This window comes from Mustela putorius, unplaced genomic scaffold, assembly GCF_011764305.1.
Source record: "Mustela putorius furo isolate JIRA1106 unplaced genomic scaffold, ASM1176430v1.1 tig00000508_pilon_pilon_pilon, whole genome shotgun sequence".
Lineage (NCBI taxonomy): Eukaryota > Metazoa > Chordata > Mammalia > Carnivora > Mustelidae > Mustela > Mustela putorius.
The window spans coordinates 15,238,310-15,261,396 of NW_025421402.1; the positions used below are offsets into that span (position 1 = coordinate 15,238,310).

At 37.3% G+C, this 23,087-nt stretch overlaps 1 protein-coding gene across 1 annotated transcript in view; it reads right to left on the reverse strand.

Moving 5' to 3' along the window:
• USH2A (usherin) overlaps window positions 1-23,087 on the reverse strand; it is a 681,643-nt gene that overhangs the window by 270,057 nt on the left and 388,499 nt on the right. The window contains exon 37 of the mRNA XM_045081155.1: window positions 13,170-13,349. Coding sequence (XP_044937090.1) covers window positions 13,170-13,349 — 180 coding nt within the window. The remainder of the gene's footprint in view (window positions 1-13,169; window positions 13,350-23,087) is intronic.

Consider the following 23,087-nt stretch of genomic DNA (forward strand, 5'->3'; position numbering starts at 1 on the left):
GAGAGGCAGGCAGAGAGAGAGAGAGAGAGAGAGAGAGAAGGAAGCAGGCTCCCTGCTGAGCAGAGAGACCGATGTGGGACTCGATCCCAGGACCCTGAGATCATGACCTGAGCCAAAGGCAGCGGCTTAACCCACTAAGCCACCCAGGCGCCCCCTGCTCTCTTTCTTTTAGTAAAGTTTTTTTTTTTTAATTTTGGAAATTCACCCTTTTAAATAAGTCTCTCTTAATAAGAGTGCAAATTACGTACAATCAGAAGATCACATCTATTCATCTCTCCCTTGCAATAGGAAGGCATTAACACAAAAAATTCAATTTTAATATAGGCCCAGAGAAAGGACAACTTAATAATTAGCACTAATGACACCACTGTTACACACTAATGTTTTGGGTAAATGTTTGAACAAGTTCTAACGAGTTTTTTTTTTTTTCTGTTTCATACCTATACAAAAGCCTCTGCAACAGCAACGCAGATCAAAAACTTAAATTTTCTATTATAAGCCAAAGAAAGATATGTAAATGCTAATGCATGTCCCCATGTCCCCAGAGTGCTAAAAGTTCAGAAATATTTTCAGAAAAGTGAAATGAGTCTTTTCTCTAAAATAAATAAATAGAGGTTATTTCAATATTCTTTTCATCTAATTAGAGTTCATCTTAGAAACTCATGGACAATTATGAAAGAAGTGGGTCAAAATACATGGTGGGCAAGTGAGTACTTCTATCCGTGCCGGGAAAGGATCATCCAACTGGTTAAGTTTTGCTATCTAGTCAGAGTACAGACTACATAATACTGTTTTTTCTGGATGCTTCTTTGTAAGGCTGGAAAAATATCTGTTTTAAATGAATTCTTCCCCCTCTCATAATAATGTCAACTTTAAATGCATGGGTCATGTAGTTCATTGAGGGGAGTTCTCCAGTTCATCACCAAAAGGTTTTGAACTTCTGGAATTTCACCCAAACAATACCCTTGGATCTCTGTTTGACACAACAGTAGAGTCAGGCCACATCTTCGGACCCTTGTTGACTAGTGGAGCCTAGAAATCTGTGCTACCTTTGTAAGAGAGGATATGAGCCATCAGGGGAGGCTGCTTCAAATGAAAGAGCACAGCATCTCAGCACCAGGCTTCCTTCTCTAGGTTTGAATATGGTCTCTGCCATTTACTAGCTGAGTGACAATCTCTTTTCCTCAGTCCTCTCATGTATAAACAGGGATAGTAATAGCACTTCTCTCATAGACTGTGTGAGAATCAAATGAGTTAGTATATACTAAAGAGCATCTGCACCTAGTAAGGGCTGTCTAAGTGTATGACTCACTACAGCAAAGATTCACTATCTTTATCAAATAAATGATTACATGATCCTAATTGTTCTCCAGGCAACTGGAGACTGTATCAGCCTCCTCGGTGGAGCTGTATCTGTGAACTCCTAGAAAGAAAAATCTCAACTATGAGGTCTAATCGCCAGCAAATCCTAGAATTCAGGATAAAGATGTAACTGACTTGAGGAACACATTTCAAAACCCCACAGCGGAAGTACAGCCACAAGACGCTCATTAAAGAAAATTCCCCAGAGGGAAGATACTCAGGTTTTAGTTACATGGAGTTCCTTATAACAGATGTTCTGTGAAGGAATCGGAGAGCAGAGGAAATTTAGCTGACAGCATCTTCCCAGTAGGGTCGATTAGTGTTCCTCAGTGCATAAAACTTCCTGCCTGTTGCTTTCTGGTGCCACAGGTAGGACTCGGCATCTGGAATCAGGTAGCCATGGTATCTCTTCCTGCCCCATTCAGGGAGACTGAGAGGCCAGTTCCCTTACATTGGGAAGGCCTCTGCCCCTGAGAATAGAAATTCTGTATTTAAAGCCAAGTTAAGAATAGGGATCTGTTCCACCTACTTTTTCCTTAGCAATTCTGTATGTCAGTTACAAGTGTGGCAGATTGAGAGACAAGATCACGTAATATTTTTTTTCTTTGACGGTATTCTAAAGATGATCAGTGGTTTTCAAACTTGTCCATGCATCCAGATTTAACCTGGGGAGGGGAAAGGCGGGCATCTCATAAAATAGAGATTGTGTGGTCCCACTTTCCAAGTTCCTGATTCAGCAGATTGGAGTATGAGGCTCTGGAATCTGCATTTCTTTCTCTTTTTTTTTTTTTTTATAATATTTTTATGTATTTGAGAGAGAGAGAGAGAGCACAAGCAGGGAGAGGAAGAGAGCACAGGGAAGCAGACTCCCACAGGGCAGGGTCGTGGGCAGGGTCATAGGGCTTGGTCTCAGGACCCTGAGATCATGACCTGAGCTAAAACCAAGAGTCGTTGGCTTAACCAACTGAGCCACCCAGGCACCCCAGAGTCTGCATTTCAAACAAATTCCCAAAGAATACAATGATAATCCCCTCCTAGGATCACACTGTGGGGACCACCGGTCTCATTCAAGTCTGCCATGTTAAAGATGAGAACCTAGCACCAGAGTCAAGTAAAGTTACCTGAAGCAGACCTAATAGCTAATTGGTGCAAGATTCATTGCTAGAGCTCAGGGCTCGAGATGTGAAAATAGAGGAGAAGTATCTCAGCAAATTGCCACATGCAGTGACGACTCTGAAGAGGACCGTCAGAATGGGGTCAGCAATCTCATAGTCCTAGTCATCATTATTTCCTTTCACATCAGGCTTGCTTCCTGAGGCTTCCGCATTTGACAGCTCAAACAGAAGCCAATATCTACATTGAGTTGCCAGTTGGGTGTGATTTTCAAAAAGTTAAGAGGCTTCTCTAAATGCGTTCTACTCTTTTTCCTTTCTCTCAAGCATGTTGTAGTTTAAACACTTTTGTTCTCATGTGATGGAAAACCCAACACCTACAGGCTTCAATAATGAAAGGGGTTGGGTCTTGTTAAAAAAAAAAAAAAAAAAAAACCAACTAGGGTAACAGTTGGTTTCAGGCAGAGCTGGATTCAAGGCATCAAGAGATGTCTCCAAAATCCAGTTTACCTCCTTCTCTCAGATCTCCTCTGCTTCCTCCCGTGTTGGCCATATTCTCAGAGTCCTTTAGGGGCAAAATGACCTTTAGGAGATCCAAGTGAATTCTAGATTCAAATCCAGAGCCCAGCATATATCTCTGTTGGCTACACTGATTTCCTGTATCTCATTACCTTTAATTGGAACATTTATAATTCCTGGGAAAAAAATCACTGTGGTCAGAGAATACAATGTTCTCATTGGCCAGACTTGGTGATACAGTCCATTCCACATGTAGCACATGTTCTGCACATGGGAATCCAGGGTGCCCAGAGGGAAATCTGAGCGCCATAATCAAAAGAAAGAGTGGGAAGAGGGAAGACATGTTGGGAGCGAAAATAAGACAAGGCCACTATAATTCACTGGAGGCATGACAGTAAGCATTACTAATTTCCTACTATGTGCCCAGGGCCAGACAAATGGTGAGAGAGATTTAGAAAGAAAGGAAGGAAGGAAGGGAGAGGGGGAGGAGGAAGGAAAGAAAAAGTGAGGAAGGGAATGGAATGAAATGGAAAAGAGAAGAGAGGACAAGAGGAAAGGAGGGAGGGAAAGAGGGAAAAGACGGTAAGAGAGAACAGATCCACTAAGACTCCTTTATCTACAACCATTCATCCACACATTTTGTCCTTAGCATGGATTTAGGCTCTAGTAGATAAGCATGATACACACATGAGACATTTAAATAAAAATGGGAGTCTATGTTCTAAAATGGCTGTGGAAGTGTAAAGAGAAGGATTGCTCTCATGCGTATGAGCCAGATACCCTCAGATTTCTAGCTTCACTTGTCCCAGCTAATTAATAATCATGAATGTCATACTGGCTGCAGTGAATTTGTTTACTGTTGCCATAATCTATTCTTCGTTAAGTTTTTACAAAATTGTAGAGCCTTTGGACTCTAGATGATCTATATCCCTTTGCAGAGATACAATAAGGATTTTCTTAAAGTTCCTAATGAATGAAAAGAGATAGGAAATACAGTCTTTAAGTACTTAAGGTATATTAAGAACTTGTCCCCATTTTGTAAGTGTTTATGCAGACAAGTAAATGTTCACAGAATTTTATGCAAGTCAGGCATAGATTCTGTCTATGATAACAAAGGTAAAAGGAAAGAATGAGATATTATTTTTAAAAAATAAAGCAAAAATTTCTTTAGGGCACTCTAAGAATTCAAATAAAACTTCAAGTTGCTTTCAAACTGCAGAGCCTGTCAGACAGACATGATTTTTATTTAACCTTAAAGTTGTAGATAACCTTTATGCCAAGATAAAAAAACAGAAAGGGGAATTATACTTATTCTTTTTAAAAATATGATTTTTAAATATCAATGGAACTTAAAGAGATAATATTTTCCACCTCTCTCCCCTGGTAAAGTAGGAAAAATTTGATTTCTTTTTCTTTTACTTTTTTTTTTTTTTTCTTTTTTTTCTTTTTTTTTTTTTTTTTTTTTTTTGTCTCTCTCTGTGGCCCCAGGATGCTCTAAAGATAGCACTTAATTGTGTGTGGGCGTGTGTATTTCTATGTAAACCACAGGAGAATATGCAGATGTGGGAAGCCGGCAGCCCTTTGCTGGAGGCTTGTTGAGACCATGGTAAGCACACTTCAAAGTTTCCTTCCATCTTCTTCATGGCTCAGAAGTTAGTCCTTTTCTAAAGTATTTTTATAAGGAGGAAGCTCATTGTCAAGACAGTGACATGCAAAGTGAGGAAAATTTCACATATTATGATGTAGAAATTGATCCTCCTTCTTGGTTGATGTCATGCAATTTTATAAACACACATGTATGCACACACACATACACACACACACAAAGAACAAGGTGAACTAACAATTCTAAAAAAGTTATAGGTAAGATTTTTTCATAAGAGGATTTGACAACATGTTTGAGACAGTCATAAATACTTCCTTTCTGTTCTCGTAACGTACTGGGAATTGAGCACAGGTTAAACGAAATGTCCTGGTATATGTTTTCAAAAGTACACTATTTATTTTATTAATAATTTAAATACTATTTATTCATTGAATCTGCCTACTATCAACAAGTTGATTTTTCCAGGAGAAAAAGAGCACATTTGGAAGACTTGCACAGAGGTACAACCTTATGCACAACTGTTGCAAAGAGGCATTATGAACTGAATGCAATGTAAATTGTAAAGTTTTTAATATACTGAAGGTAAAGATAAACCATCTGTTTACATGGTAGAATGTTGTTTTAAAGAAGGCTAGGCCTCACAATCTCATATCTTCATGGTGACTCTTATATTAGGAAAGGCAGTTAATCTCATCCTTCCTTGACCTCATTCCTGAATAAGAAAATATACTATCTTAGCCTACTATTTATTTGGGTTTCTGATCTACAGTTTATTTTAAACATTTCCATTCCTTTGTATAATTTCATTTTTAAGATACCTGTGGCCACCTGCATGCTGAAGTTTTGACCTAAACATCTTGCAAATAAAGTGGATCCAGAATAGATGAAAACCAGAAAACACATGCTGACGGAATCTTTATTTATATACTGCAAATAAGCTTTTACAATTTTTAGTACTATTAATTTCATAAAAACACACAAAAAAGGGGCATCTTGGCATTGTACTAGAGATTTTAGGAAGGCTAGAAATTGTATTCTCAGTGCCACAGCGAATGAGGGCTGCAAAATGTAAGGCAAGTGTAAGATAAAATGGAGTTTGCCTTTGTAATTCTTACTTATTTTTTGAGGATTGTTTGTTTATTTATTTTTTTTATTTTTAATTTTTTTAATCTCTCCCTGCTTTTTGAGCTTCTAATTCCTTCTCATTCTCTTAGAGAGTCTGACCTAAAATGTTACTAATCCCCTTATGGTTGGTCCGTAGCACTACCCACACCATTCTTTCTAAAAGGTCTTGGGAATTTCCATTGAGAGGAGAAAAAAGGAGAGAGAATTCTGTACTTTCCTTTAAAAAATGAAGGAGAAGAATAAATTCACTGAGCAACTTATACCAAAAATTTCAGACTCAGTTCCCACTCAATTGAAAGAATATAATCAATGATTTCTTTCTCTTTTCTTTCAAAAGCAGAGCTATTATAACACGGTAAAAACTCCGAGAAGAAGAATTTGATAGTGTCCTCGGCTCCCTCCTTCTAGGGTAGACTGCCCCCAGGGTAGATCATCATTCAGCTCCCTTTTATGCTCTTCCTTCTGGTATACAATAGGTACTCTCTCTATCTACCAACTCTTAACAGATTTACCAGATTATTTTTTTAAATTTCCTTTTATTCTGTAAAATACCAAAATGAATATTCAACTACTCTAGTTCAAGGGCAAAATTTTGCAGCTTCAGTATACTTTCCAGGAGACTTCACTTTATTTTCCAAAATGGACAATTTGTACAGTCATGAGGAATAATAAAGAACAGTAGTATTAAATGGCTAGTTTTGGAGTGGTTTGTTACACTGTAATAGGTAGGTGTAAAAGCATTCCAGTCTTTTAAAGTTTAACCAAAAATTAATTCCATACTTCAATCTCTGAAAATTCAGTGACTTATATATTATTGTTTTAGCAATATTATTGGGCAAATATTACGTTACTTTTCAAAAAGCAAAGATTTCATTTCGTTATTCATAAGTGCATTGTCTGAACAACTACTAAGCTTTCCTACTGAATGGAAAACGAAATGCACTTTCAATTCCAAGATTCAACTTTTTAAAAAATATATTTAAGGAAAATTGGGAAATGGTGAAAAATATTTGGAAAAAATTTCAAACTCCTCTCTTTTGGCTAACATTAACAAAGTTATAAAAGTATTTATTTTATGATAAAATATACATATAATGGAAATAAAAAATAATCATAAACATTGTTATCTAATAAGTGGCTTGGTATGAATACAGAACAGATTCTATTAAGAAAAAAATGTACTGCTTTTCTGCCCACTGAAATCCCAAGACAACCAATGAGAGCTTGATGTAAAAATCATTTGCACATTATGATCCAGAGGTCATGGAGGGAGATATTTAAGCTATTTTAAAAGGAAAATTACTTTTCATTCTTCTTGCTTTACTTCACCATCGAATACACATCACAACCAGCCCACAGGGCTGCTGGCCTGTCGATATTTATGTCAATGCTCTGAGGGGTAAATGTAGGAAGAGATTGGAAATATAGGAGGACAAAATGTAGGAAGTCTCTCCAGAAAGCACAAAGACTCTGAATTTCGCTTGTCCTCCCTCATTGTCCAGCTTTCAGAGGTAAAAGTCTTCTGCACACCCAATTCCAATGGTGCTAGACACAAGCTGGATGCCTTATAATTCAACTCAGTTCTGACACTATCTACCTGAAGATAGTATTAGAATCCACAGACTAAGTGTTCAATCCCACAAGACTGCTCCCTCTCCCCCACACACATACAAGCTGTGTTTCTGACAAAACAGCTATAAACCCAAGGTTTCCATGACTCTCTCCTTAGGTTCGATTAATTTGCTTAAAGAGTTCACAGAGCTCAGGAAACCCATTTACTCAGTAGATTACTGGATTATTACAAAGGATATAACCCGGGAAGAGCCAGAAAGAAAAGATGCATAGGACAAGGTATGTGGGAAGGGGCTCAGAGCTTGCAGGCCCTATTCAAACTGGCCACTCTCAGCAAATATCTATGTATTCACCAACCTGGAAACTCTCTGAACTGGGTCCTTATGGGTTTTTATGGAGGCGTCATTACCCAGACATGATCGCTTAAGACTGATCTAACCTCCAGCCCCTCTTCCCTCTCTGGGGAGGGAAAGGACTGAAATTTCCAATCCTCTGATCACCTGCTTGACACCACTGGAAACCAACTCCTACCCTTAGGTGAAGTTCAAAAGTCACCTTAGTAACACAGCAAAAGACAACTTTATAGTTCTCATCACCTAGGAAATTCCAAGGGATTTAGGAGCTCTCTGTCAGAAATGGGGCCAAAGACCACACATGTATTTCCTCAGAATCACAAATATCACAAGAGGCTCAAAAAGAGTCTTAGCAGTGAAATAGAACAAAGAAGGTAGCAAGCACCAAGTATTTACCAAGACGGCCACTGTGCTAAGCACTTGACACTGTGCTGTTTAATCCTCTATCAGGTGGGAATTACCACTGAGCCAGTTTTATGGATGAACAAACTGAGGCTCAGATTTACCTGTGAGTTGCTCATAGTCACACAGCCAGTGAATGAAGGAGGATTCAAATCTAGGTGTGTGGGATTCCGAAGTCTAGACTTTTACAACGTGCCTAACGATTAATTCCAAATGGATTACACTCTTTTTATTTCCTTGATGTTTTAGGTGGTTGGAGGTGGGGGTTGGGGGGGTCAGGGAAGGAGAGACAAACTCAAATTCTAAAGCAAACCACTCAGAACCATTTTGCCTTTCTCAGTTTTTGATTTTCTAATAACCCACCTTTGGAAAAGAACCATGTTCTTCAATCTTAGTATTTTTATGAAGTCTGTGGGTTATAATAATTCTCATCAATTTGAAGGTATAAATGACAAATTATTTACCATCCTAGAAAACCAGATTAAGTTCACAAACTCAGGTGGCTCTGAGTTCCTTTCACTGTTACAATAAAGCAGTTCAGAGAAAGATAAATAGAATAAAATTATTCCTTTTGGAAAAATATAAAAGTTTCATAAAAAATCTTTTCTAGCTCGTCAGTATGGAATTTGTCATTAATCATTTTAAACTATGCCCTTTTATGCTTCTTCTGTCTCTTTTAGCTTTCTGAGTAGGTCTTTGATGTAACAAAGACAGTTTCAGACAAGATTTCAGTTCATCTGGAAAAAAAAGGTTTAAGTCTGGAGGCAAAATGCAGTGTATTTAAAATTTATATACTCTATAATGCCTTTGTTCTGAACTTGAAGATCCTGAAAAACTTCTAAGCTTCTTTGCCTTCCTCCTCTAAGCTCATTTGTTCTTCCCTTGCTTATTATCATGCAACTGTGACTTTAATGGAGGGGGGGCGGTTTCCATCCTTTAACTACATGCAGAGTCATGGCTGACCCTTTCTGATCAATTGCCAATCCATACAGGTTTGACTGATAAAAGAGCCAATTAGATTTAAGCAAATTAAGGGACATCACCAATGTCAACCACTTATTAAACTGAATGCTGAATTCCATGCATACAAAACACTAATGCACTGAGCCCCATTAAGAGTTGAAATCCTAACCCCATTAGTAACTCCAGACCTTGAAGGGGTAAAGGTCACAGGAAAGTTTCATATTTATGGATTAACATTTGGATTCCGTTTTTATTTTTTTAATTTTTTTCCCTAGAACTCTTGAACCTTCACTATAATGCTATTCAAGAGCTCAGATTAAATATATTCTTCATTTCTATGAGTATCCTAGTGCTAAATATGAGCATTATGTTATTACAAACAACCAAATATAGTCATTGTAGAAATACAAAAACCTCAGCATGGAAGAGGATAGAGATATGCTACAGAAATGAAGGAATAATAACCCCCCCGACTCCTCCAGTTGACCAAATAATATTTCAAATGAATTTTTAAAATAAAAAGTGTGTGCGATTTGGATTTGCCAACGTGCATATTTGTGCTGAGCTCTTGGTTCCACGATCCCGCTTGCCTTAATTTCCATCTTCAAAACAACTTGTGTTTATCAGATTGTTTAATCATATTCCTTTTTTTGCTTGTGTAGTTGAAGTCGAGAGCCTTATTTTTTTTTTAAATAAAATTAATTTTCTTAACAGAAGAGCAAGGAAACAGGGAGATGTGATGGAATTAACTAGGATTTGAGATTAGGTCTTGTTTGACTGTTTTTTATTTTTTGTTTTTTTTAAAGATTTGATTTATTTATTTTTATTTGACAGAGAACACAAGTAGGTAGAGAGGCAGGCAGAGAGAGAGAGGAGGAAGCAGGCTCCCCGCTAAGCAGAGAGCCCGATGTGGGGCTCGATCCCAGGACCCTGGGATCATGACCTGAGCCAAAGGCAGAGGCTTTAACCCATGAGCCACCCAGGCGCCCCTGTTTGACTGTGTTTTTTTTTTTTTAAATTTTTCCAGCTTTACTGAGGTATAAACTGCATTTCCATCATTATTCTTTCTCATCAGAAAAACAGAAACATCGAGAAAGGTGGTATCAAATAAGGCATTTCATAACCATTCTGTTCTACACTTAGCAAAATAACCACCATAGTGAGGGAATCAAAGAGCAGTGAGTTGGAGCAATTTGAGAGTATTTCTTATATCTGATGCCCTGCCCTCCTTACCGTCTGGGGTCCTTGTCACATGGGCATGACCACAGTATCCCTACACTGGACAACAGTGTGCAGAGGGGGTCAAATTCTCCATAGATGGTTACAATAGAAGGTTGCTCAGATAGAAGATGAGGCATGAACAGGCATGAACAATGAGAAGCTTACAATTTAAAACTCTTAATCAAGCTACCTGGACTGACTGACTGACTGATTCTTTCACTCACCGATTATTCATTATGCACCTATGATGCACCAGGTTCGGTCTAGGCACTGAAGATCACAATGTGAATACGAAACAGTCCCTGCTGTGGGGGGGTCTTATAACCAGTGATTGTTGATAGTCCCATCAGACAGACCATTTCACTATAACGTGATTGTACTCTAGGACACCTAGGGGCCCTATCTCAGCCTCAGTTGGTAAAAGACAACTTTCTGAAGGACCTATTTCTAAGTTGAAACCTTAAAAATGAGTAGGACTTGGCCAGATCTAGGGGGTCAAGGCAGTTTTCCAGACCACATTTGAGAGCAAACATTTGACCAAGAAAAAAATAGCATGTCTATTTTGCCTAAACCTTCTATTATTATATTTTTCAGCTATACTAAGAAGAAAACATAGCTAAGGGTATTATCATTACAAATCTTGCATAACCCAGCAGTGAGGGAGAGCAGGAATTCCACATCACCAAAAAAGAGACTTAATATTTGAATCAAGGAAACGGCAAAAAATGGTAACAATCCAAATATAATGGAAAAGTAAATAGCATACAGAACCTTCTCTCCCCATAAGTTGGTTCACTTCTGTACTTCGGTTCATTTATTATTCATTTCAGTACAAAGCACAGTTCACTGGACAAAGGCATGGAAGATTTCTTTAATAACTCTCAGTACTAATTTAATTCTACTTAAACACACATATTCTAGTGAATGCCACATGCTTTTCAGCATGATTTTATGTGTAAATCAGGATAATATGTTTTCAGATCATTAAGTAAAAGGAAGCATGAACTAAAACCTATTTAATCAATGAGGTGTCACCTTTAAACTGCCACAAGGTCATAAAAAAGATAATTTCAAAGCTATAAGTTTCCTAATTGTAATCAACAACAATCTAATGATGAAAAAAAAAAGTATGTCTTAATGGCTATAATAAACTTGAGCAAATCAATGTCTTTGAAGACATTTTGCTTCCTCTTTCGGTGAAGGGCCATCTCCCAAATTCTGGATTTCTGAGTTTAGAAAGTGAATAATTACATCATGCCCAGAAAGTATGAGCCTGCAGAAGGCATGATAATGGCATGAATAAGCCTCCAGAGTAGACATAAAAGTAAACTCAGCAGTTGACTTCAGTTCAACTGTACGGCTGGAAAGAAAATTTTAGTTTCTTCCTGTTTGCATAATATTAACTCTTCTACTAACCACTGACAGATACAGGCACAGATTGTATATTGAGTTAGCATGAGAAGCTTGCTATGTTTAAGTGAATTGTATATATACATGCACCCAGAGATATTTACTCTAAATTACTAGGCATTCCTAAGTGCATGAACAATGAATTAAATTGGCCCTATTTTATGAATATGATGTAACTTGCTGTAAATTACAAACCATCTAAATCAGTATGAATGCCATAAAAGGAATCTATAACTCATTAAATTCCCACATATCCTGTTAAAAAGGTATTGCTATGTAATTTAAAAATCTCCATTAAGGCACTAATTACTATTTAATTTCTAAGTGTGAATAAAGGCTATTATATAAGGTATAGAGTCATTAAATGTTCTATCCTTTCCAGTATGTTGGGTTAAATTAAAAAATGGAGATATGAGTGCTTAAGGTTTCTTTTCTTGGTTTTGTTTTGTTTTGGTTTTTTGGTCTCAATTCTTAAACAAGCCCCTATCTAAATCCAATGTCCCTTTTAAAAAAATTTTTTTTTTTAATTATTGGTTTATGAAATGTGACAGTGAGTCCTTAAGCTCTAACTGTCTCTTCCAAGCATTTTTAAACAATGTGGCTTCTGCCATTTAGAGTTTCAGGTGTTTTGGTAAACATCTATTCATTAAGTCTTATAATGTCATGAAAGGTAGATAACAGTGAGTGGTTTTAATGATAGAGCAGGTATTAAATCCTTCCTTGGGAGAAGCGTTCTATACAAACCACAAATTAACTCTTCATTGTCCTCTGTGAGGAGGATTTTGCTGCGCTTAAACCCTTTGTGACCGGAGCGGTATTTATCCAGTCCTGCTGCTTAATGACATAGCGACATTCTCCCTTAGTCCAGAGACACTGGTTTTTGAAGCTGAGCTACAGTCTGGTGTTTTAGAGTCCTTTGCCTTTTGTATTTTCAGAGAACAGACATTCCTGAACCCTCAGTTGAGAATCACGCTCTTATTATTTTGAGGCATGCTTTGTTCAAGGGCTGTCCTTAACAATCTAACAGGGAGCTTTCTTCTTAGCAGTTAGTCACACAATTGGTTAAAATAAGGGTGGAGGTGACTGCAGATCAATATAATAATTCTAAATAAGTTAAATCAGTTATTTATACAGATAGTTAAAATAAAAGTATCTGGATTTTACCTAGAAAGGGACACTATTGAACTCTAATCATTAGGGGCATGGAAGTTAAAGGTGTTTTCCAGTGGTGTGAATAGATTTCCCTTTCCATTTGCTGCACACACATGCAAAGCAAGAGATACCTATGTATGATATATACCCGTACATACACAGTGCAAGATGAAAACAGTCTCAATAGAACAAAAAAAAAATCAATAAAAGGGTCTCAGTCAAACAAAACAACAACCCAAACAACCAGAAATACAATTGAGCCTCTAAGTTAAAAAAAAAAAAATTAATTTTCACAATAATGAAGCACTCAGGGGAGACTTATAGTAGAGCAGTTATATAAATCTATGTAGCCAGCGTTGTTCATGGACTTACCCCCGGGTGGCATTGCCAGTGTTATGGGATCACTCATCAAGCTGCCTTGGCTATTTGAAGCATTCACTTGCACGGTATAGTTAGTAAAAGGAATCAGCCCCTCAATGAGTACCCAAACGTTGGTCTCTTCGCTGCGGTGCATGACTTGTGTGCCATTCAGAAGAGTGTAGTTATTAACTGCTGATAAAAAGGAAAATTTAAGAGTTCATTCATTCATCCATGATCAAAATAACTGAAATGTTATTTTAAGATGGCGTGCAGCTGTCCACAAGTATCGTGCGTGCAAGGACAACTCAGACACAGACACAGTAATTGATTCCATGATGGTTATTTACAATTGTTTGAGGGTTTTTCCCCCTCACCTCATCCTTGGATTTTTTTTTTTTAGATTATATTTATTTATTTGAGAAAGAGAAAACACATGAGTGGGGGAAGGAGCAGAGGGAGAGAGAGAGAGAATCCTCAAGCAGAGTCCCCCACCCTGAGCTCAGATCCAGACATGAGGCTTGATCCCAAGATCCTGGGATTGTGACCTGAGCAGAAGGCAAGATACTTAACTACCTAAGCCACCCAAGCACCCCCATTCTTGGATTTTATATGATATGCAGACTGAGGAAACCACATTCTTTCCCCGCAATCTAGAATGGTTCTGGATATAAATAGTATATTTATGAGGCAAATTTTTCAGAATATTGCTGAAATTTAGTAAAATTCAGTTATCATTATGCCTTAAACACAGTAGTTGTTAACAATACTACTATTTACCTCAAATAGCCTTTTTTCTTTGCCAAAACACTTTTATTGTATGTCCCTTTAATTTCCCCCACACAGATTCTACAAACATAGGCAAATGAATAAAAAACACACATGGTGCCAGACTTTAAAGGGAAAGCATATTTGCAAGATTTCCAGATAATGATATAATATTTACTGGTTAAATGTGAAAAAATTAAAATATGGCCACATACCAATAATGATCTTACACTGTACGATAAACAGGATAGTTGTAATAGTTATCAAAAATACCATATTTTGGACATAGTTTTATAGCAGAATATGGTACAAAGAAAAGTACATGCATTTGATTGTTAGAAAGTTCTGCATTTGAGCCTGTCCTTATCATTCTTGAGGAATGTGCTCTTTGCTAAGTTATTCAGTATGTCTGAGTCTCATGTTTTTCATCTGAGAGTGGGGAATGATAATACTTTGATTGCAGTGTTACTATGAAGATTAAACGAGATCATTTCTTTACATTACCCAGCATATAATAGGTATTCATCTACAACAACTAGGAAGTGTAACTGTTCTTGTTATAGTACAACTGATACATTACAAACAAAACATTTATAAACAAACTAATACATACAAAACAAACATTTACAACTAGCAAGTGATAAAGAATTCTACACTCTTTATTTTACTTCCTCTGTAGCAATTACTCTTCTATTACATTTTCCTTCTCTCCCACCCAACAATGTATATGAATCAAAACTCTAATATTTTTCAATGAACAAAACATTAATCACATCTGCTACCCCTAGGTCATTGTCCAATCATGTTATACATCAAACTCTATAATTAATAAAGAATCAAATGATGTGAAAGAGGATCTCACATCTAGTTTAAGCATTTTTGTGAAATGTGGGTAAGGCACACAAAAACTTTAAAAATACACAAAAAACTTTAAAAGATACTTGTAATAGTTTTGGGAAGAAAGATGGAGCTGAAAAAAAATTATTGCTGCAAAATACACAGGTGTAAGTTAAATGTTTCCCATGACCAGAAGAAATCCCTAGTGTCATGGAAGAATTTATTGCTCTGAACTTGAAATTGGCACAATGGAGTGGTGCCAAGGGAATAAATGTACTTAGGGGCTAAAACATGAGGATAATAATTTCTATTCAGTTTTAATAAAATAAGATAAAGATATGTTCACTGTTTAAGAATTGTTTTAAGTTCCTGAACTGAAAATAGACACCACAGATAGATCTATGTGGAGCACATACCAACAAGAAGTTCTGAAATCTGAAAAGTTGCCTTGGAAAGACATTTCCAAATGACACTTTATTAGCTCTCACAGGTTCTTTGTAACGAGTCAACCTGAATAGACAGATTATTGACTCCAACTGCATGCAGAGAGCAGGCTTTGCTAGGTTCTGATAACAATATGCTCAAGATGTACAAGACGTCGCTCCTGGACTCGAGAAACCTGGTTAAGATTTACTATGAATCCCTTGTAAACACTGTTGAAGAAAAATTACATTATCCGTATTTGAAGACCTCAAGTCCCATAATGTCTAACTCCTTGGAAAAATTTTCCGTTATAGCTGAAACAATTGCTGCTGTTGTCACATACCCAATTGTAAAATTTCAAAAACGTCAGCTTTATCCTGCAAGACCCAGGTAGATGCCTAATTGCCTCTGAAGTAGTATAACAGCACATACCTTACAAAAAATTGAAGACTACAAAATAACGATGAGGATTCTAAAATTAAGCCAAGAGAATACGATTTTATAAAATTTCAAGCCAGGTGCAAATGTAAGAACAAGGAGTTAACATCTAAGATTACGGTATTGGTAAGAGTTTTTTTTCCCTTATATTTTGTTTGTTTCTGAAGCAAATTTCCAGCTATAAAACAAACAATTTTGCTATCTTTGAAAATGGCACGGCAGGGGCAAATATATTAAATACCACTCTATTCTAAGTTTCCCAGATAACATTAATACATGGTAATTATACAATTAGTTGTAACATTAAGTTCTAGTTATAGAACAATGATTACTCAGTAATTATAAGAAGTATATAATTACTCAATAATTATGAGAAGTATGCAATTACATAACCATTTTGTTCAGCTCAAAAAAGAACTTGTGTGTCTCCAGGAACCACACAGCTGAGTGAGTCCAGTGCTCCCTTACGCGCTCACATGCAACTCGTTCCTAACCCTGGAGCAACCGTCAGGATTTCAACCCTCGGTGAAGCTCACAAATCCCCAGATTTAAAACCAAAACCGGATCCACAGATTTTGTCTCTGTCTCCACTTTATTCTTCTCTTTCTTCCTTTGAACTGGACCAGTTTGAGTTCTGAGATCCTGGGGGAAAATTCTTAAAATGCAAGTCCTCAGATCCCCCCTCCCCCGCCACCCCGCCTCCCCACTCTTGAGAGGGTCTCGCTTTACTGCTTTCCACTGCATAAACTTTGTTTTCATTGGGCTGGAAAATGCAGCCCCTTTGGTTCAGCCTCAAGAATCAAGCTAGAAAATGCTAAAATGATAAGCATTTCCTATCACAGGTGACCATTTCTGTCTGGTCTCCCTTAGCACTGACCCTATTTGTAAGTATAAGTGAACGGTGAAGGCCCTGGAACCACAACTCGCTGTCACCCTGCCACCAGGCACTGAAGTCAAGTCCACCTCTTTGGGTGTGGTCTGCACCACTGGGCTTTAACCTGGGGGTCACATTAAGCACTCCGCAGATGAGGTCATCACACTACATCAGCCACCTACATCAGAATCACCTGGGAATACTTCATCAACATCCACAGAGCTGAGTTCCACTCCAGACCTATCAAATCAGACTGTTCGAAGGCAGGGCCCAGGGATCACTGGTGATTGTTCTTAAGCATGCAGAAAAACTCATTTTAGGATTATTTAATCTATGTTCAAGCTAGTCTTAAAGTAATGATCCAAATTCATCTCGTCTGTTTCCCAAAATACTTAGGTCACTTTTTTTTTTTTTTAAAGATTTTTGTTTGTTTATTTATTTACTTGACAGAGAGAGAGAGGGATCACAAGTAGGCTGAGAGGCAGGCAGAGAGAGAGGCAGGGAAGCAGGCTCCCCTGCTGAGCAGGGAGCCCGATGTGAGGCTTGATCCCAGGACTCTGAGATCATGACCTGAGCCAAAGGCAGAGGCTTAACCACTGAGCCACCCAGGTGCCCCCTTAGGTCACTTTTGACATCCTTGTTGATGAAGCCTTTAGACTCTAGCTTTGGGCTATAAAATCTTTATTAGTGAAATAATGCATCTTCAGAACATATAAAGTGGATTCTTCAACCAGATCTACCTTTACAAACTAAAAAAATCTAGTAAATTATTTCATAAGAAATATTTAAGTATATATAAAAATAATTTTTAAAATGAGTAGTCATTTTGCACACCTGAGAAAAATCACTTCAGTATTTCTGATAAGTACTTCTCTCTCTCCCTTTCAGTCTCACCACTAAAGACACAGGGGAAGGAGAGATCCTTTGTATATTGTCCAACATCATGCATCACAAGCAAAAAACAACAAGTAGTTTTGGTTAGATTCCTAAAATTTTCAAATAAACTCCTAGATGCTTCCTCAGGACATTCCACATCCTAAAGGATTTTTTAAGAAGTTAAATCATTCAGGCCTACTTTTCTACTTTATTTTGAAGAAAAAAGTGTTAAATCGAGAAACAGCCAACATAAATCTATGCCCAACAGATCTTACTTGTAAAAAACATTTTCTTAGCTGCAGATATGAAATCTTACAAAAAAAATGTTAATAGCAATCATGCCCATTTTTTTAAGGCTAAAATCTTACATTTAATGTTATTTGTTGAATAGTAGGATATTTTCTATACAATTATTTTTTTAAGCAAAAACCAGAGTAAATAGACATGTATGATCCACGGAGGTGTAAATGATTGCTGTCTCAGGAATATCGTCCTATGGGGTTCTCCAGATTGATACAACATAAATGGGTATCCTTTCCAATTCTTGTTATAATCATTGTCACAAGAATTTTAATGCACCATATATTCCATAATTTTTTTTTTCCTCTGTGCTGTACTGCTCTGACCTTTTCAATATTCTATAATTTGACTGGCTGGCCATTTCGGTTCTTTCCTTTTTACAGCCTTATTAACTTGTGGGAAAGAGGTGAAATGAACAACCAATCAGAATACATAATATTGCAAAGGTCAGCGTAGTCTTGTACAGTATCATCACACATAGAAGACTGTATGCCAGGCATTAACATCCTGATATCTTATTCATGTGACAAAGATTGTAACAAGAACAGAAAATGGCACAACATGAATCCATTCTCATGACAAAGATTATAATGAGAAATGACAGCGAACAAACCAAACTGATTCTTGTTACCTTGTGAGGATTTTCCATGTCAGCCCTGGTCCTGCTTTAAGTTAGCCTTTTTCTGAATCCAATTACACCTGAAGGTAGGAAAGGTGTTAACTAATTTTCCCACTTCTTGCTGTAAAAAGAAAATGCGATATTTCCCTGATATTGAGGTCTCAATTTTAGTGTTGTTCGGCTCTGTCTCATTATCACAGAATTCTGCCGATCCCCAAATCAAAAGACATAGAATGACAAACCGCAGATCTGGGCAAAGTGGTGAGTAAGGTCTTTAATGTGAGCTAATAATTCTAGGTCACTCTATAGCTTGTATTAATATTTAAGTTACTTTTGTTTATTCTTTCTGAAGTTATTATTTCAAATTATTTTACCCAAAAGGCAAGTACATCCTCCAAACTCTGTTATGATCATAGATAGCATCTTGGCAGAGATCCGAATAGCACTGGGCATTTGTTCCTTTTTAAGTTAACATATGGTTAAAGGGACCTAGACCTGGCCTTAAATTGTTGCCAACATAGAAAATATTTATAGATGTATACCGATGTAGCTGTCTTCTCCACAGAACATTTTGAAAGAGAAAGAAATGGGTAACCTGTGAGCGACTCAGCGCCCTGGGAAGGATAGTGCTCTATTAATGCATCGTATTTCTTACCATTATTGTAATTACTCTAATGTGATTTTTAATTAGTTGTCATCTAGTAAAAGCTGTACTTCTCTGAAGCCTCTTAAGAGTGGTCACTCTGCTAGAATGACAATTGTAGTTCAGGGAATAAATCCAGAGAATGTTTCAACAACTCACCAAAAGATGCTTCAGAAACCTCTGTCCTGAGTCTTTGCTCGTGCAGGAACAAGAAGAGCTCTGTAAATACTGAGGATTTTTTGTTTTGTCTTGTTCTTTTTGTTTTAAAAACAATTTTATTTATTTATTTGACAGAGAAAGACACAGTGAGAGGGGGAACACAAGCAGGGAGAGTGGGAGAGGGAGAAGCAGGCTTCCCGGAAAGCAGGAAACCTGATGCAGGGTTCGATCCCAGAACCCTGGGATCACAACCTGAGTTGAATTGAAGGCAGAGGCCTAACAGGCCTAACAGCCACCCAGGCGCCCCTTTGTTTTTATTTTTAATGTGTGGGAAAGACTATCACTAATGTACAATTACTCTTCCAAATATTTAAAATGTCATTTTAAAAAGTCCTTTGGAGCATGGTTTCTTTTCATCAATTTTGTTTTATAAGCCATAGTCAGGTTTTCCTAAATGGATTTCATTTTATTAATATCAGAAAAGAACTATGTGTGTGCATGTGTGTGTATATGTGCAGATAAATTTCTCAAGAGTAAGAGGTTTGTTATGATTGTGGTAACTTAGGGAAGTATGGTTCATTTTCATCAACTATCTCTGAAACTCTGAAAAGTCAGGGTTTTTTTTGTTTGTTTGTTTTTTGGGTTTTTTTTTTTGTACTTTGATTAATATTTTCCCTAATTGGACAAAGTGTTAGTTTTCCAAATGAACAAACTATTGCCATCATCTCAATCAGCCAAGAGCTATTTGGGAAAATATGCTCCCATAGAAAGTGATTTGCAGCTTCCAGAGTAAATTTTGGACATGAATATGACTGACTGATTGACAGAAGCTGCTGTTTCCTTTTGGAATTCTAGCAGAACCTTACTAAATACATGGGCCATACTGAACTTCTAGTACTACTGTGATCAAATGCATAGTCAACAATCGTTATTGATCCCTGAGCACCTTATCACCAATTCTTAGTGAAATGCTTACAATTTTCTTTTTAGTTACTTAGCTACATACACTTGAGATACATTCTCCATTAAAGGAGAACATCCATTTTGGGTGAGAATTATATCATCTTCTCTGGTGACTTCTGCCTGCTTTATCTTCTGCAGTCACATAGTTCTGTGTTCCCGTACTAGTTATCTACTGTCGTGTGATGACATTATCACAAGCTAAGCCGTTCAAAACAACATATATTTCTTATCTCATACTTCCTGTGGGCCAGGGGTCTGAGCATGCTTAACTGGGTCTTGTGCTCAGGATCTTTAAAGGTTGCAGTCAAGGTGCTGGCTGGGACCAAAGTGCCACTTCAAGGTTCTACTGGGGAAGGATCACCTCCAACTCAGGTAGTTTCTGACAGCATTCTGTTCTTTTCAGGCTACTGGAACTGCGTGTCTCAGTTTCCTGCAGGTTATTGGCCCTCAGTTGCTAGCTGGCTTTTGTGTAGAAATTGCCTCCATTTCTTTCTCATTGGTCTCCCCAACATGGCTGCCTGCTTTATTAAAGCCAGCAAGGGAGCTAGTCTCCCAGAAAGATGGATTACAATCTTATGGAATGTTGTCATAGAACTAACATCCTACCTTCTCTGCCATAGTCTTTTGGTTAGGGACAAGCCACAGGTTTAGGCCACATGCTAGGGCAATAGATTACCCAAGTGTTAGTACCAAGAGGTTGGGATAATCCTATGCTATTTTAGAGTCTGTGTGTTATGGTTTCCAAACTGTGGAAATGAATCACCTTGCTGAGAAGAGAATTAGGAATAAATGGTGTCCTTACAAAAGTTTATGCTTTATGGAGAAGAATGGATAAATTAGTATGACAGAATTACCTTTCTAAAATGCCTTCTAAAATGGAAGGAAAGTAGGAGAACAAAAATAATAGGATTAACAAGAACAGTTGAAAATCCTAGAGCAAATGTATAAAGGAAAAGGAACAAATTAATGACATTAATTTTGAAACCTCACAACAAAAGAAAGATATGGTACATTTATCCTCAACATAACATAGTTCCTAACTCTGCTCCTAGAGTAAGGAGTAAAAAACCAAGCAAAATCCTTGGAACTCTCACTAATCTTCTTCAATCTGAAGGGAAATGAACTGAGTAGAGTCCGTAGAAATAGGAAGAACGGCCATTCTACTGAACACTGTGTTGAGCTGGGGGAAGAAGCTGGTGTTACTAGGACTGAGAGATGTATGTGAATAAATGGAGTGGAGACTGCTACAGGAGACATTTGATGGGATTTCAGAGGAGACCGAGAAACTAGACCCCCCTAGAATTCAGCCCAATGAATTTATCCATATCTTTGAATTTTCTCCCATTTCCTCCTATCCCTACCCCAAGGTTACAGACAAGGACGTTAATCATAACACCCAGTTCTCAAAGCTTAGGTTGAGGGAAGACTAACCACCACCAGAAAGGAAAAGAAATGGCCAGGTTCAGAACAAAAGCAAAGTCTTGACAGAGCTGCCCATACAAGGCAGAAGCAAAATAAATTTTAAGGGAAGAACATACTGAACACGCAGACATATAGCCAAAAGAAAAGAAAAGATCCCAACATAAAAAGACAAAATAATCACATGGTTGTGGGAGAGAAAAATGACACATATTCCCCATACCATGAAAAAGAATGTGGCGGAGCCAGAGAAACAAATTGAAAATTAGAAAAAAAAATCATTAAATACTTAATAAGGTTAGAAAAAGTAAGGAACACAATAGAAACAGATAAAATTTAAATCAATGGCATGATGGAAAGCCTTGAGATAATCATAATCAATGCATAAGAAAAAAAAATCGAGATAACAACAACAAATGAGAAGATGATAGATATATACAAAGAAAATGATAAGGAATATAATTAGGATTTTTTTTTTTAAATGAAAGGCTAGCTGGAGGTCACGTGGACACTGACCACAGGGCTGCCCATAGATGCTGCCACCTGGGGACTACAAAACTGGATGGAATGTAGCTGACTCAAGTCAATCAGGGATTCCTCTAGATGTCTCTAGAATTGTTGAGAATGCAGAAGTAAGGCAGCATTGTCCAGTGCACTCCGGGAATGCGGGAGGGTTAGGAGGGGGTGGGGGTGAGGGCAAGGCAGGGATATCTGGAGGCCAAGCTTGTCTGGGTCAAGCTATTTGTGGTCTCCACACAAGTCTTACTCACCAGCTTTCCTGACAACTTTTTTAAATGCTCAGTTCTCTTGTAATCATTCATTTTTGCCTTAATTAACCAGAATTGTTTCTGTTGTTTGTTACCAAAAAATCATTCATGAATTAAGAAAGGTTGGAAATGATGTTCTGCATTTGTTGACATGGGTTATTTATAGGGAATGGGGTTCATTGTCATTTTTCTATATTACATACATTTTAAGCTAGAGCACATAATTTTTAAAAATCAAAAGCATTATGAAAGAGTTAAATACACAAGGAAAATATACAAATTGGATTTAAATTTATAAATACATTATAATAAAACCAGGGATCCACAAACTACAGCCTATAGGTCAAATCTGGCCAGCTTCCTGCTTTTATAAATAAAGTTTTATTAGAACACAGACACTTATATTCTAGGTATTGTCATACTATAACTGTGCAACTGAGGAGTTATGGCATAGGCCCCAGTGCCTGCAAGGTAGAAAACGTTTACTATCTGGCCCTTTAAAGTTTTACCTCTGCATTGAACAATTAAAGCAACTACCTCTTTAAAAATGTGCTGCCTTTCGGTACAAAGAGAGGCATTGCCAATTTCTAGATTGATTTTCTTGAGTAAACTCTTTTTAAAGAATGGAACAGTGCATGTGGAAAGAACACTGTATTGACAGGGTCCTATCTTATGCCACTGCACTGTTCTGTCATCAATGCTGTGAATATCTTTAATTATGCAGCAGTTATACATGCAAATTACTGGAGGGAGAAGAAGCAGGAAGAAAATCTGTTACAGACAGTCCCTAATTCCACATGCCCAAGAAGTTTGCAAGTGGAAATCCAAGTGCATGGCTTTGACTGAA